The sequence below is a fragment of the Moschus berezovskii genome, chromosome 9, assembly GCF_049115385.1.
Source record: "Moschus berezovskii isolate FMDL1 chromosome 9, NW_MosBer_1.0, whole genome shotgun sequence".
In the NCBI taxonomy this organism is placed as follows: domain Eukaryota; kingdom Metazoa; phylum Chordata; class Mammalia; order Artiodactyla; family Moschidae; genus Moschus; species Moschus berezovskii.
This window is the reverse complement of record NC_142468.1, coordinates 23,308,442-23,321,319: the sequence shown is the minus strand read 5'-3', so window position 1 is coordinate 23,321,319 and position 12,878 is coordinate 23,308,442. Positions and strand designations below refer to the sequence as shown.

Here is a 12,878-nt window from a genome sequence, read left to right as displayed (position 1 = left end):
TCTGCCTATAATTTACCCCTTCCACTCTCTTGCCCCCTAACTAGCTCAGCTTTCAAGACTCAACCCAAGTGCAACTTCATCTCTGAAGTCTTTCTGACAACTCACCCTCAGGAAAAATCAAGCACTGTCTTCCATGTGTCTCCTTCTGTGTTTTGTAATCTCTAATACCCTTTTTTTCATCAGCTGTCTGCAATACTCTGCCTCCTGTAGACTGAAAAGATCCTGGGGACTAAATCCATGTCTGACATGGATTTAGTTATCTGACACTTTAGCAATGTCCCATAAATGTTTGTTGACTAAATGCATGTTTCTATGCATGAAAGAAGATCAATTCAGGAATTTTTATTAGCAGTGTTCCTTTACTTCCTGTAACTTTGAGAATATAGAATTAGCTGCTTCCCCAAAATGGTTGGGGAGGGGGGCCTGTATTGTAAAGAATTGGCTTTAAGAAGCAGCCTTGTGAAAGGCTCTGCCTACAGTAATTTCAACTACTGATGTTAGCAGCCTTTGTTCCTTGTAGGGTTCAAAGAGCTGCTGGCCACTTTTGGTCTTTATCTTACAAACACCCACACACAGAAAGATTGCATGGGAAGCCAAGCAGAGACTATCTGTGTATATTGAGAGAGGACTTTAAAGCTTTTGAGAGCCTCATCTTTCTGGAGTATTTTAAACATGCATCTCTCAGGCATAGGGATGGAATAAATGAATTGGCTCAGAATTCCATCCAGGTTCTGAAAACCAACAGGCCAAGAGGGAAGTTGAGAAGCAAAGATGGTTGGTAAAGTCAGCAAGGATTTACTTAGTGACCATTGCTTGGCTCGTGCTATGGGAGGGAAGGCACAGACCAAAGTTAAGTAAAAAGAACATTCTTCAAAGAGGTAACAGTACAAAGTCATTAATGTTACTAAAATAAATATACCTTCTGTGATAGGTTCTAATGAGAAATGTAGACAGCTTTTTTTTTTTAAATTATATAACAACGTAAAGTACTTTGGGGCTTCCCAGGTGGCTTAGTGGTAAAGAATCCGCCTGCCAGTGCAGGAGATGTGGGTTCAATCCCTGGGTAGGGAAGGTCCCCTGGAGGCTGAAATGGCAACCCACTCTAGTGTTCCTGCCTGGAGAATCCCATGGACAGAGGAGCCTCGTGGGCTACAGTCCATGGGGTCGCAAAGAGTCGGACACAACTGAGCATGCAAGCACTGTGCACTGCATAAAATACTTCGCAAAGCCCAGACTGTTTTCTTACAGTTTATAATGGTTGAAAAGTGAAGAGTTCAAGGGATGCTCATGTTCTGAATCAGAGGCTGTATGTTGGCCACTGGACGAGAGTCATACAAAATTTTCAAATTCAAGAATTTTTTTAAATAAAAATTAAGATTTCCTGCTTGTGGTTTCTTGCGGGAAAACTGTACAAACAGTTTTGGCTAAGTGGTTTCTTGTAGAAACACAGAGTATATTTAGCTCTATTGTGAGTTCCTAGGCATAATGCATAGGTTTGTTAAAAACAGCCCCATCCCCAAAAGCAACTGAAAATTAATATTGCCTTTGTTTCATGGTTTAGATCTGAGATCAACAAACACTTTCAGTAAAGGGCTAGATAATCAAAGTTTCAGGCTTTTCATTGTAAATCATGTGGTCTTGGTTGCAGCTGCTCAACTCTCCCATTGCAGTGAGGAAGAAGCCATAGATAATGTCTGAACAAATGTGCTTGGCTGGGTAACCTGGTGGCTCAGCAGTAAAGCATCTGCCTGCAATGCAGGAGATGCAGGAGACTGGTTTCGATCCCTGGGTCGGGAAGATCCCCTGGAGGAGAAAATGGTAAACCACTTCAGTATTCTTGCTGAAAGAATTCCATGGACAGAGGAGCCTGGAACGCTACAGTCCTTGGTGTTGCAAAGAGTCAGACACAACTGAAGCAACTGAGCATGCACACACGTATTCCAATAAAACATTATTCATAAATACAGACATTTAAATTGTGTATAATTTCCATGTCACAAAATATTGTTTTTCCTTTGTCTTTTTCCCCCCAGTGATTGAATAATGTAAAAATTATTCTGAGCTCGTGGATCATATGAAAATAGGAGGCAGACCTCACTTGGCCCACAGGCCAAATGGCCTTTCGATGATTATCATTAAAAATTTTTGCTCTTAGGCTTTTCAGTCCTAACTAGACCAAGAGGAACAAGTTAATATATGCTATCCTCTATAGAGTGCCAGGGAATGCTCCATTCCTCACTTCTTCATACTCCAAAGAAGCTGGGTTGATATTCCACTTGAAGGTGGAGGAGCCAAGTTGCTCACCTCAGAGGCTAGTCTGCATTTCAGACAGCCCGAGTGATGAGTGAGTCTTGTGTTTTCCGCGAGGAACTCTATCCCTTCAGCATCTGTACCCCAGTCATACTTATGCATGGAAAAGGCTAAGTAAAATTTATTAATATCCTAGCTAGAAAGAAAACTATAAAATTACACATATATGCAAGCTTGTGTGTATCTGCAGTTCAAAGTGTAGTCAGCAAAAAATGCATGCACGCTATTGCACTGGGAGGAAACCGGTGTCTTTGAAATCAAATACCCTGCCATTGGCATATTCAGGCTTGAAACCCGGCTGCAGCTTTTAGCTTCCACCACATGTTTACATTGGAAATCTCTCTGTGCGCATATAGAGTTTGTTCTCTTATGAAATCATGTCTCTCGGGAAGGATAATTTAAAGCCATTTCCGTTTGTTATGTCTGAGCTGAACTAGACTATTAGGGCTTGTTAACGCTGGATAAACTTGAGCCCTATAACTGCCTTCATCTGCAGATTATAGAATCTGTCCAACAAATTGCATTCTGATGTTTTCAGATGAAGGCTAAGCAAGCAAGGGCCTTTTAATTTATATTCTATCACCATGGTTGTCTGAGGAATCACGGTTTTGCCTTTCATGCCTACTTGGTAGAGTATAGATGATATAAGTCTTGAATGGGCCAAATCCAGAAGTAACTGAGACACAAAACTCCCATCTGCTACAGCCAAGCAAGGAAGGCTGGCAGTCAGAAAACTGCTGGCTAAGCATCTTTCTTCAGAGTATCTCCCTCCCCCCAAGTCTCAGCATAAATCAATGTTAGGTCCATTGGAATATCGTGTGTGGTCTGCATTTAGAAATTTCATTTGAAAATTATATCGTGGCAACCATGAGACAGAAAGATAAAGTAAAACAAGTTTTCTTTAGGCTCGTGTTAAGTAAATAGAATTAAGTGAAGAGAGACGGCTTCCCTGATTTAGCGAAGGGGAGGTGATGGCTGCCCCAGGGATCTCACTCCCTCCGCCTCCGTTCATCAAGCCCACGGAACACACTTACTGCCATGCTCCTCTTTAAGCATTTGGCTTGTTATCATTCTCTTTCTTAAATACTGGGATACTAGAAGGTGAAAATTGCATCTGTTTGACTTCTTTTTTAAAAAAGTTTAGCAGAACTGCAGGGCAGCTTCAGTATCATCTTCAGTAGGATGGCACTGGGCAGCAGTGTGGCCATGCAACGTGGTGCCTCTCAGTCTTATTAACAGTGTCTCTGCTGAGTTCAGTTCTTTTCAATAAACTTGTAGAAGGCACCATCCTAAGCCCAAAAGCTGGTGACAGGGGTGGTGATGGGATATAGAGACAGTTAAGACATGGACCCTCTCAGAAGGTGATTGTGGATATGAATCACCTTTATCAGGACCAGATTCAAAGAATGCCGGAAATGAAGGGCAGATCCTGGAGTGTAACATTTAAATGGGGTTTTGAGTAGAAATCAGGTTTTAACCAGCAGCAGGGAGAATCTTCTAGACTAAAGGAACAACATAAACAAAATTCGGAAAGTAGCAAAGTTCAGAACGCGTTCAAGAGTGTGGGAATAAGCCCTCTCCAGACTTCCTTCCTTCCCTCTTTCCTTTATTCAGTACTTATTTAATGAATACCTGGGGGAAACCAAATAGACTTGGCCCCCGTCTGCACAAAGCTTACAGTCTAGAGAGGAGCCAGCGATGACTCAGGGAAACCCAATGTGAATGACAGTTTGTAGTTGTGATCCCTACCTCCAAGAAGAGGGCTGCTTTGGCTAAGAGAGCATTACAGGAGAATTCAACATGCCTTTCAGAGTAGTTTAAAGGGATGATAGGCACTGATTTGTTATTGCTGTTCAGCCACTAAGTCGATTCTTTGCAACCCCATGGACTGCAGCACACCAGACTTCCTTGTCCTTCACTGTCTCCCGGAGTTTGCTCAAACTCACGTCCATTGTGTTGATGATGCCATCCAACCATCTCACCCTCTAGTGCCCAGCATCAGTCCTTCCAGTGAATATTCAGGGTTGATTTCCTTTAGGATTGACTGGTTTGATCTCCTTGTAATCCAAGGGACTCTCAGGGGTCTTCTCCAGCATCACAATTCGAAAGCATCAATTCTTCAGGTTCTCAACCTTCTTTATGGTCCAACTCTCACATCCGTATATGACTACTGGAAAAACCATAGCTTTGATTGAAGGAACTGATTGGAAGGGGTCATTGCATGAAGCAGGAGTGTACAAAGCGTGTGCAGGAGACCGTGAGAGTGAGGCTATGTGCGGCCCCCCAGAGAGTCAGGGGGTGGAATGGGCTTCTTGTCTTTGTTCTAAGAGCAAAGGAAAACTATTGATTTGTTTTGAGCAATGCACACGATGGCAAGATAAGATGTATTTTTTGGAAAACTCACTCTGGCTGAATTAGAGATGTTGGGAGGGGGTGGGGAGTTTTCCTGGATGGCAGATGCAGTTTTCCAGAGGGAATATTGCTGGTTGTTTACTCTGGGGTAATGCTAGGGAGGTGAGAAGAAGGAAATGATTTTGAGGGCTGAGGATGAGCTTGGCCCTGGAAACATTGATTTTGAGATGCCTGTAAGACACTGAGAAGACAGACCAGAAAGTTATGAGTCTGGAGCTCAGTGAACACATCTGGGCTGAGAGACCCATTGGAGAGTCATCTCCTTATAGAGGGAAATTGAGCCATGAGTGGGGTTATATGCTTAACTGAATGGATGATAGAATGAATAAATTAATAAATGAGATTGGGAGAGGAGAGAGCATGCAGGGTAAGAGGAGGGGCCAGCAACCGCGTGACGCTGTGTTTCTGTAACTGCCATCGTCACTTGTGAGGATGCCAAGGTAAGCTTCTGCTTCCATGGTTAGCTCTCATGCCTCACATGGACATATTTGGAGAGCTGACAAGAACCACGAAAGTGACCAGGCAGCCTCTTTCCCATGAGGAGATGCCTCTCCTAACCCTTCCAACTTCCATGTGGGCAGGCTCCAAGAGTTCCCAGAGAAGATGGTTGTTTGGGCTGCAAAACTGTTCCCCAAAGAACAGCCTCGATTCCTAGGCTGATGCCATCAATAATCTGAATTGATCAGGGTCCTCTCCATGAGACACTGTGTTCACGAGGACCTTGGGGCACCAGGGGGACTTTGTCCTGGCCTTCCTGCCTTGGGTGCTCATTTGGGGAGTCTGCCCTACTCTCCTCCCATCCCACTTGCCAGGCACTGAGACAGGACTGTCCACCTAGTTGTCATCAGAAGGGGTTTGGGCCTCAGAGAGGGAGTTTCAGGGGATTCAGGGATACCTACAAGCACAAGCTCCCTGAGGATCTTCTAGGTCTGCCCCTGAATCCAGTCACCCCTTTGTCATCTTTTCTGAGGACCCCCAGGGTTGGCCTGCCTGTGGCTCTTGCTTTCACTACCAGCAGATGGGAATCCGGTGGGGTGGGGGGGAGGGATATGACGGGGAAGGGGGGCGGGCAAGGCTTTTCCCCATGTTTAGCCTGCAAGGTGTAGTCATAAAACTTCTCATCCTCCCAGTTCCTGAAGCGAGCACACAGCTCCTTGGAAGTTTCTGAGGGTTTTTATGACTTGCAAAGTCAGAGAGCAGGTTAAGAGCCCAAACAGTCCCTTCTGGGCCTCCTCCCCCAGCCTCTCCTTATTTTGTGTTGTTTTCCTTATATACCTAGCCCGGTTTCTGAGGTCAGGCCTGCTGTACACCTGGTATCTTGGCATAATTGCCAGTCACACCTCCTTGCCCTTTAAAATGTTTAGAAGATAAATTACAGCCACCTTATTTAACCTCAAAGAGAAAGAGAAATTGATGTCTTGATGGTAATGGTGTGTTCACAAAGGACTGAAACCACCTTTATCTGTATTTTAGTGAGCCAGCAGCATAGCTTTTTTGGTGTTTTGTCCCAACAGCTGGACTGGGACACTCTGCGTGTGTCAGTGTAGGGGTTGGGGTACTGGAGGGAGGGTGCATGGGAAAGTGCTGGATCTGGTGTTGGGTGCTGCCGCAGAGATTAGCCTGCCCTTTTCTCCTGTCCCTTCCTTCCTCCGTGACCAGTTCTGCCCATGGGAGATTCAGACTGGCCCTTGAGGAAGATGAGCGCAAAGACTAGTGTTGAGAAAAGTGGGTTTCCAAGCAGCTATGGGGGTCAGCCATGGAGAGGATAAAAATTTGGAGGCAGAAATGGAGCCAGGTTACAACAGAACAAAGCATAGGTGTTGCAGTGGGCCGGCCTGTCCGATTGTTGTCTGATTGTTGCAGCAGGGGGCGGGGAACACAAAATTGTCAACATTTACTTATAATTTTTCTCTAGAATAGTTGCCACTTTGGGGAAATGGTTCAGGAAGACCATCCCTGTGTCCACATAGTTGTGATTCTATTATGAGGTTTCTGGGCATCTCAGGCCACCCAAATGGAGTAATCCACCCAAGTCTGTGGGTCTCTAAGAGATGTATTTAAATCACATGTACTCAATGTAAGAGCCATCTGTGATGTTAAACCAACCAACAAACAAACATCTGATCCTTTCTCATTGCCACTTCCGTGCAACAAAAAAATATTTAGAATTGTTGACTATAGGGGTAGTGTTTTCTCAACAGAGATTACTTGTAAAGTAACAACACTGGAAAAAGAGCCACAGTCACTACTATTTTTGGTGCAACATTGGTGATCTGCTTATAATAACCTTTGCATCTCTCTCTCTGATGTTTTAAAATAGAAAAATGAAGTTTGTTGCTTCTGGGCACTCAGAAAGTCTGAAAACCTTATGCTGTCTGATAGGGAAGACGAATCAGTTAAGTCCTTGGGAATCTGTAGGCCAACCTCTGGAATCACTCTTGAGTTGAGGAAGGAAAGGAAAACTCAAGGGTGGATTCGGGACTGAAATTTGACTTCAGAGTCCCATCTCAAACTTTAAGTTCTGAAATGCGTTTGTGTAAGCCACGTGGTCTCAGCGTGACTCAGTTTCTTTTTCTGTAAAAGCAGAAGGTAATCCTAGGATTAGAGCTAGTATCTCAGTGCCTTTCAGCGTTCAGGAAAAATTCCAGTGAAGGAAGTGAGCTCTGTGATCGTGTAGCAGACCATGGTGTACAGTGATGTGGACTCGTCACTGCAGGGGTGACCTTCTCAGGAATAGTAGAGATGACACTCATGCTTTGGTGGGACTAGTGCAAATATGTTTTTGCATCACATTTTTATTTTGTCTGTTTTTAGAGAAACACCTTTTTTTTAAATTCTTTGCATTGCATAAATAAAATGTTAATATAAATCTTACTGAGTGGTAGTTTAGTTCCAATAATTCTGAGTCAGTTCAACATTCATAAATAAAGAATAATACTATTAATTAAAGTGGCTATATATAATATTTCATTAAATAAATGTGCCATAGTTCGTTTATGCATTTCCCAATTGTTGATCATTTGGGTTTTTCTGGTTTGGTTTTTTTTTTTCTTACTATCACAAAAAAGCATTGTAATGAACATCCTATTACAGATTTCCAAACTGGAAGAAGCACAAGCTGGAATCAAGATTTCTGGGAGAAATATCAATAATCTCAGATATGCTGATGATACTACCCTTATGGCAGAAAGTGAAGAGGAACTCAAAAGCCTCTTGATGAAAGTGAAAGAGGAGAGTGAAAAGGTTGGCTTGAAGCTCAACATTCAGAAAACAAAGATCATGGCATCTGGTCCCATCACTTCATGGGAAATAGATGGAAAAACAGTGGAAACAGTGTCAGACTTTATTTTTGGGGGCTCCAAAATCACTGCAGATGGTGATTGCAGCCATGAAATTAAAAGACGCTTGCTCCTTGGAAGGAAAGTTATGATCAACCTTGATAATATATTAAAAAGCAGAGACATTACTTTGCCAACCAAGGTCCGTCTAGTCAAGGCTATGGTTTTTCCCGTGGTCATGTATGGATGTGAGAGTTGGACTGTGAAGAAAGCTGATCACCAAAGAATTGATGCTTTTGAACTTGTGGTGTTGGAGAAGACTCTTGAGAGTCCCTTGTACTGCAAGGAGATCCAACCAGTCCATTCTAAGGGAGATCGATCCTGGGTGTTCATTGGAAGGATTGATGCTAAAGCTGAAACTGCAATACTTTGGCCACCTCATGCGACGAGTTGACTCACTGGAAAAGACTCTGATGCTGGGAAAGGTTGGGGGCGGGAGGAGAAGGGGACGACGGAGAATGAGATGACTGGATGGCATCACCGACTCTGTGGACATGGGTTTGAGTGAATTCCGGGAGTTGGTGATGGACAGGGAGGCCTGGCGTGCTGTGATTCATGGGGTCGCGGAGAGTCGGACACGACTGAGCGACTGAACTGAACTGAACTGAACTGAAACTTGTCTAATCATCTCCTTAAAATACATCCCTGAGTGAAATCAGTCCTGAATATTCGTTGGAAGGACTGATGCCAAAGCTGAAACTCCAATACTTTGGCCATTGATGCGAAGAACTGACTCATTGGAAAAGACCCTGATGCTGGGAAAGATTGAGGGAGGGAGGAGAAGGGGACAACAGAGGATGAGAAGGTTGGATGGCATCACCAACTCAATGGACATGAGTTTGAGTAAACTCCGGGAGTTGGTGATGGACAGGGAGGCCTGGCGTGCTGCAGTCCATGGGGTTGCAGAGTTGGACACGACTGAGTGACTAAATTGAACTGATTGAGTGGTATTATGGGTCATATGTGTGTTTCTATTTTTATGTGAACTGCCAGACTACCTGTGAGGAGGGTATCAGTTCGCATGCCTACACTGGGGGATTGTATTTTCTTTCAGTCTTGTGAATTCTCATATGAAAATGATATCTTGTTGCTGATTGTGTTTGCTTTACTTCAATTCCTAGAGAGGTTAAGAATCTTTTGTGTGTATATCGCCTGTTTGTATTTTTCATATTGTGAATGGCTTGTTTAGTCCAGTCTGGAAACTCTGGGAGGGCTATGGTCTGGTTGGTCCATGGAATGCAGGATGTGGGCTATAAATTATTCTTCAGTTAGATGGCATGATATGAAAGCCTATAGTAAAGAAATTTTTTAAAAACCATTAGAAGGATATTTTCAGAGTATTGCATGTTTATGATAAACTATGCCATGGAGTTTAAGTATCCTTAACAAAAGGAGAAACTTACAATGCTAATGGGAGACAGTAGGCCTAGGGAAGGTGGACAGGACTGTGTTCCTCTGCTGCCTGTCTGCTAGTAGTGACGGAATTCTTGGAAACCTCTCCAAATTCACACCACCCCGCAGAGGAGCCGCTGCTGCAGCCAACCATACCCCACTTGCTCACAGAGGCCATAGGCCTGCCTCTCCAAATTTTATGATGCATCTGAAATGAAGTTTAACTGCATCCTCCCCACCCAACTCACGAGAAACCACGGTAGGGGAGGAAAGAAAAACAGAACCCACCAAGAGGAACCAGCAGACCTGTCCAAGGGTGGGGACTTGGCTACTCCATGGGGCAGCGGGAGAGTAAAGGACAAAAGGCATAAAGCACACCTCGCTTTAATCCCTTCCATCCGCCCACAGCCCCCAGAAAGCTCATAGAGCCTCCCTTTCTGGGTGATTGGCTTCCGTTAGCTCAGGGGCAGGCAGGGTGTTTTGTTGTTTGGAGAGAGGGCAGGGAGGGGGAGGGGGCTGGTTGGGGAAAAGGAGAATGGCCATAACTGGGGGAGAATGAAAACCAAGTCCCCCACTTGCTTCAAGGTGGTGAGTGGTAAACACAAACAGCTGCTGCCTGCAAACACGTGGGGGCCGGGCAGCCAGGGCAGTCAGCTGCTGTAAGCAGGACCCAGCAGTTCCTAGAGGCAATTACCTCTCTCAGAAGCCATGCCTATCTGTGAAATGTTTTTTGTTTTTTTTTCTTTTTTTTTCCACCTTTTGAGGGCTCTTCTTGGCTAACTCGAAATCATTTTGAATGCTGCTGGCAAAAATGTTGCCGAAAGTTGTGTGTGGTGGGTGGTGTGTTTTTTCTCTCTCTAAAAAGAGTAGTTGTTCCCCTCTGCCAGCATTTAGAAGCTGGAACTGTCTGTTCTTTTTGTTTGAAGTAGAGACTTTGGACACCAGTCCTTTCAGAGACGAGAAGAAAGAGAAAGAAAAAAAAAGAATCCTCTGGTTTGTCTTTGGCCTGGAGACTTTTCGCTTGTTTACTTTTGACCTTTCTCCCTATTTGTAGCCTACACAGGAACCCTGGTCAGCCTGGGCTGGGCTCCGGGTCTCGAACAACAAACTCTCAAACAATCCAAAAAGAAAAATTCTTTGGCACTCAAAGAAGCTCCTGAAATTTGTCTAGGCTTGCTTGTTTTCGAACTCCTGATGAACGCAGAAGAGAAAATGCACGTCCTTGTTCTTCATCCCGTGGCCCACCTCCCTCCTAATTCCTCCTCACTCAGTCTCCCCCAAAACACACTCCTCGACAGAGCTGCCCTTGGGGCTTCTCCACCTTCGCCGGTGCCACTCCCTCTCCTGGAAGCTTTCTCCCCCATCCTTGGCTGGTGAAGTCCTCCTGGTCATATCCAGCTGCCCTAAATGCACTGAGCTCAGCTGGTAAAGAATCCGCCTGCAGTGCGGGAGATCTGGGTTTGATCCCTGGGTTGAGAAGATCCCCTGGAGAAGGGAAAGGCTACCCACTCCAGTATTCTGGCCTAGAGAATTCCATGGACTGTATAGTCCATGGGGTCACAAAGAGTCAGACACGACTGAACGACTTCCACTTCACTTCCCTTCCCTTCCATTGGCTGATGGCTTGAAAGCAGGGCCTAATCTTAGGTGTCTAGCACAGCGCCTGTGGTACCAGGGCAGCAGGGTGTTAAGATTGGCATCAGTAATGGTAACATAATACTTGCTCTTTTGGGGACATGTGCCTTGTGCTAGGTACCTCTCACATGCATTGTCTCTTATCCTCCCAATAACCGTACCTCGTAGGTGATGTCATATTTGTTTTATAGATGAGGAAATTGAGGCTTAGAAGTTCAGAAAGTTCACTTAGCTAACAAATAACTGAACCCAAGTTGGAATCCAGGTCTTAACTCATTCCTACTCTATTTCCAGGCCTCTAATAAATGCTCAATAAATATCTATTTATTGAACACATGGCCCTGAAATTGTTTTTCTGAGCCTGGGGAAATCTTTCCAGGAATTTCAAGAGCCACAGCTTTTACACTTGATCCCTTACACTTGGTTCCCTTGACCTTTAGTCTCTCTTCTTCTGTTCCGAGTATCATCTCGTTTCCCATTTTGCCTCTAAGCATCATACCCTCTCTTCATGTTTTAGCTCTGGAGGGTGGGGATGGAGCAAAGCAGTAGCCTCCTGGTCCTTGTTCCGTGTGTCTTTCCTTGAACTGGTCTTTGTTCCCCTGAAGTCTTTATTGTCCCCTAAAGGAAATTCAGTTCAGTTCAGTTCAGTTCAGTCGCTCAGTCGTGTCCGACTCTCCGCGACCCCATGAACCACAGCACGCCAGGCCTCCCTGTCCATCACCAACTCCCGGAGTTCACCCAAACTCATGTCCATCGAGTCGGTGATGCCATCCAGCCATCTCATTCTCTGTCGTCCCCTTCTCCTCCCACCCCCAATCCCTCCCAGCATCATAGTCTTTTCCAGTGAGTCAACTTGTCGCATGAGGTGGCCAAAGTATTGGAGTTTCAGCTTTAGCATCAGTCCCTCCAAGGAACACCCAGGATTGATCTCCTTTAGAATGGACTGGTTGGATCTCCTTGCAGTCCAAGGGACTCTCAAGAGTCTTCTCCAGCACCACAGTTCAAAAGCATCAATTCTTCAGCGATCAGCTTTCTTCACAGTATATCGAAAACCGTTGAAGATTTGCCATATTGCATGGTTCAAACGAATTCAGTGCCTCTATCAGAAGCCCTAAGAAGGTGCCTACAAACTTTCTTCATGGAATTGTTGTAAGAATTACATAAATATAAGACCTGACACATGGTGAGTTCTCAAAAAATGCAAAAGTTAGCCCTTGTCATTGTTTTTATAAATCCTTTACTGGGGTACTCAAACTCCTAAAAGGGATTGAGACAAGGGAGATACTTTAATATTAATAATTATTATAGCAACTAATAAATATTTATTACTATGTGTCAAGCACTTTTTAAAAGGTTTTTCAAATATTAACTCCTTTAATTCTTACAATCTGATAACATAGGTACTATCACTGGCTCTTTTTACAGTTGAGAAGATGGAGGAACAGAGAGGTTAAGTTGGGGAGGTTGGGTTCAAGTCTCTGGTTCTAGAGTCTACACTCTCATAGTCATCACTGCTCTGAAAAAAAGTAGGCACCAGGCCTGAAAGAAACGTAACAGAAATGTGATATATTTAATCCCTTCTCATTCTTTTTTTGAATGTGTATTTTCAGGAGAGTGAATGTATTTGTGAGAGGCAGTGCCTCTGGTGTTTTTGCACTGTCCCAGGCACGACCAGGAGGAGGGCGGGTAACCGAGTCATCCATGTTCCTGGTAAACAACTCAAAATGGGTAGAACCTTGTGCGCCAAACCCAGCCTCTGCAAACTAGTATTTCCCAGTTGCCAGCTTGGCG

At 44.4% G+C, this 12,878-nt stretch overlaps 1 protein-coding gene across 10 annotated transcripts in view; it reads left to right on the top strand.

Annotated features, from left to right (window-relative positions):
* The window catches only part of RAD51B (RAD51 paralog B), a 761,238-nt gene that overhangs the window by 521,351 nt on the left and 227,009 nt on the right, over positions 1-12,878 (top strand). The window contains exon 10 of one of the 10 annotated variants that reach the window (XM_088839519.1): positions 1,649-1,768. The exons of the other annotated variants lie outside the window; for them this stretch is intronic. Coding sequence (XP_088695645.1) covers positions 1,649-1,698 — 50 coding nt within the window. The 3' untranslated portion in view covers positions 1,699-1,768. Of the gene's footprint in view, positions 1-1,648; positions 1,769-12,878 lie in introns of those variants that run through there. 10 annotated transcript variants of the gene reach the window in all.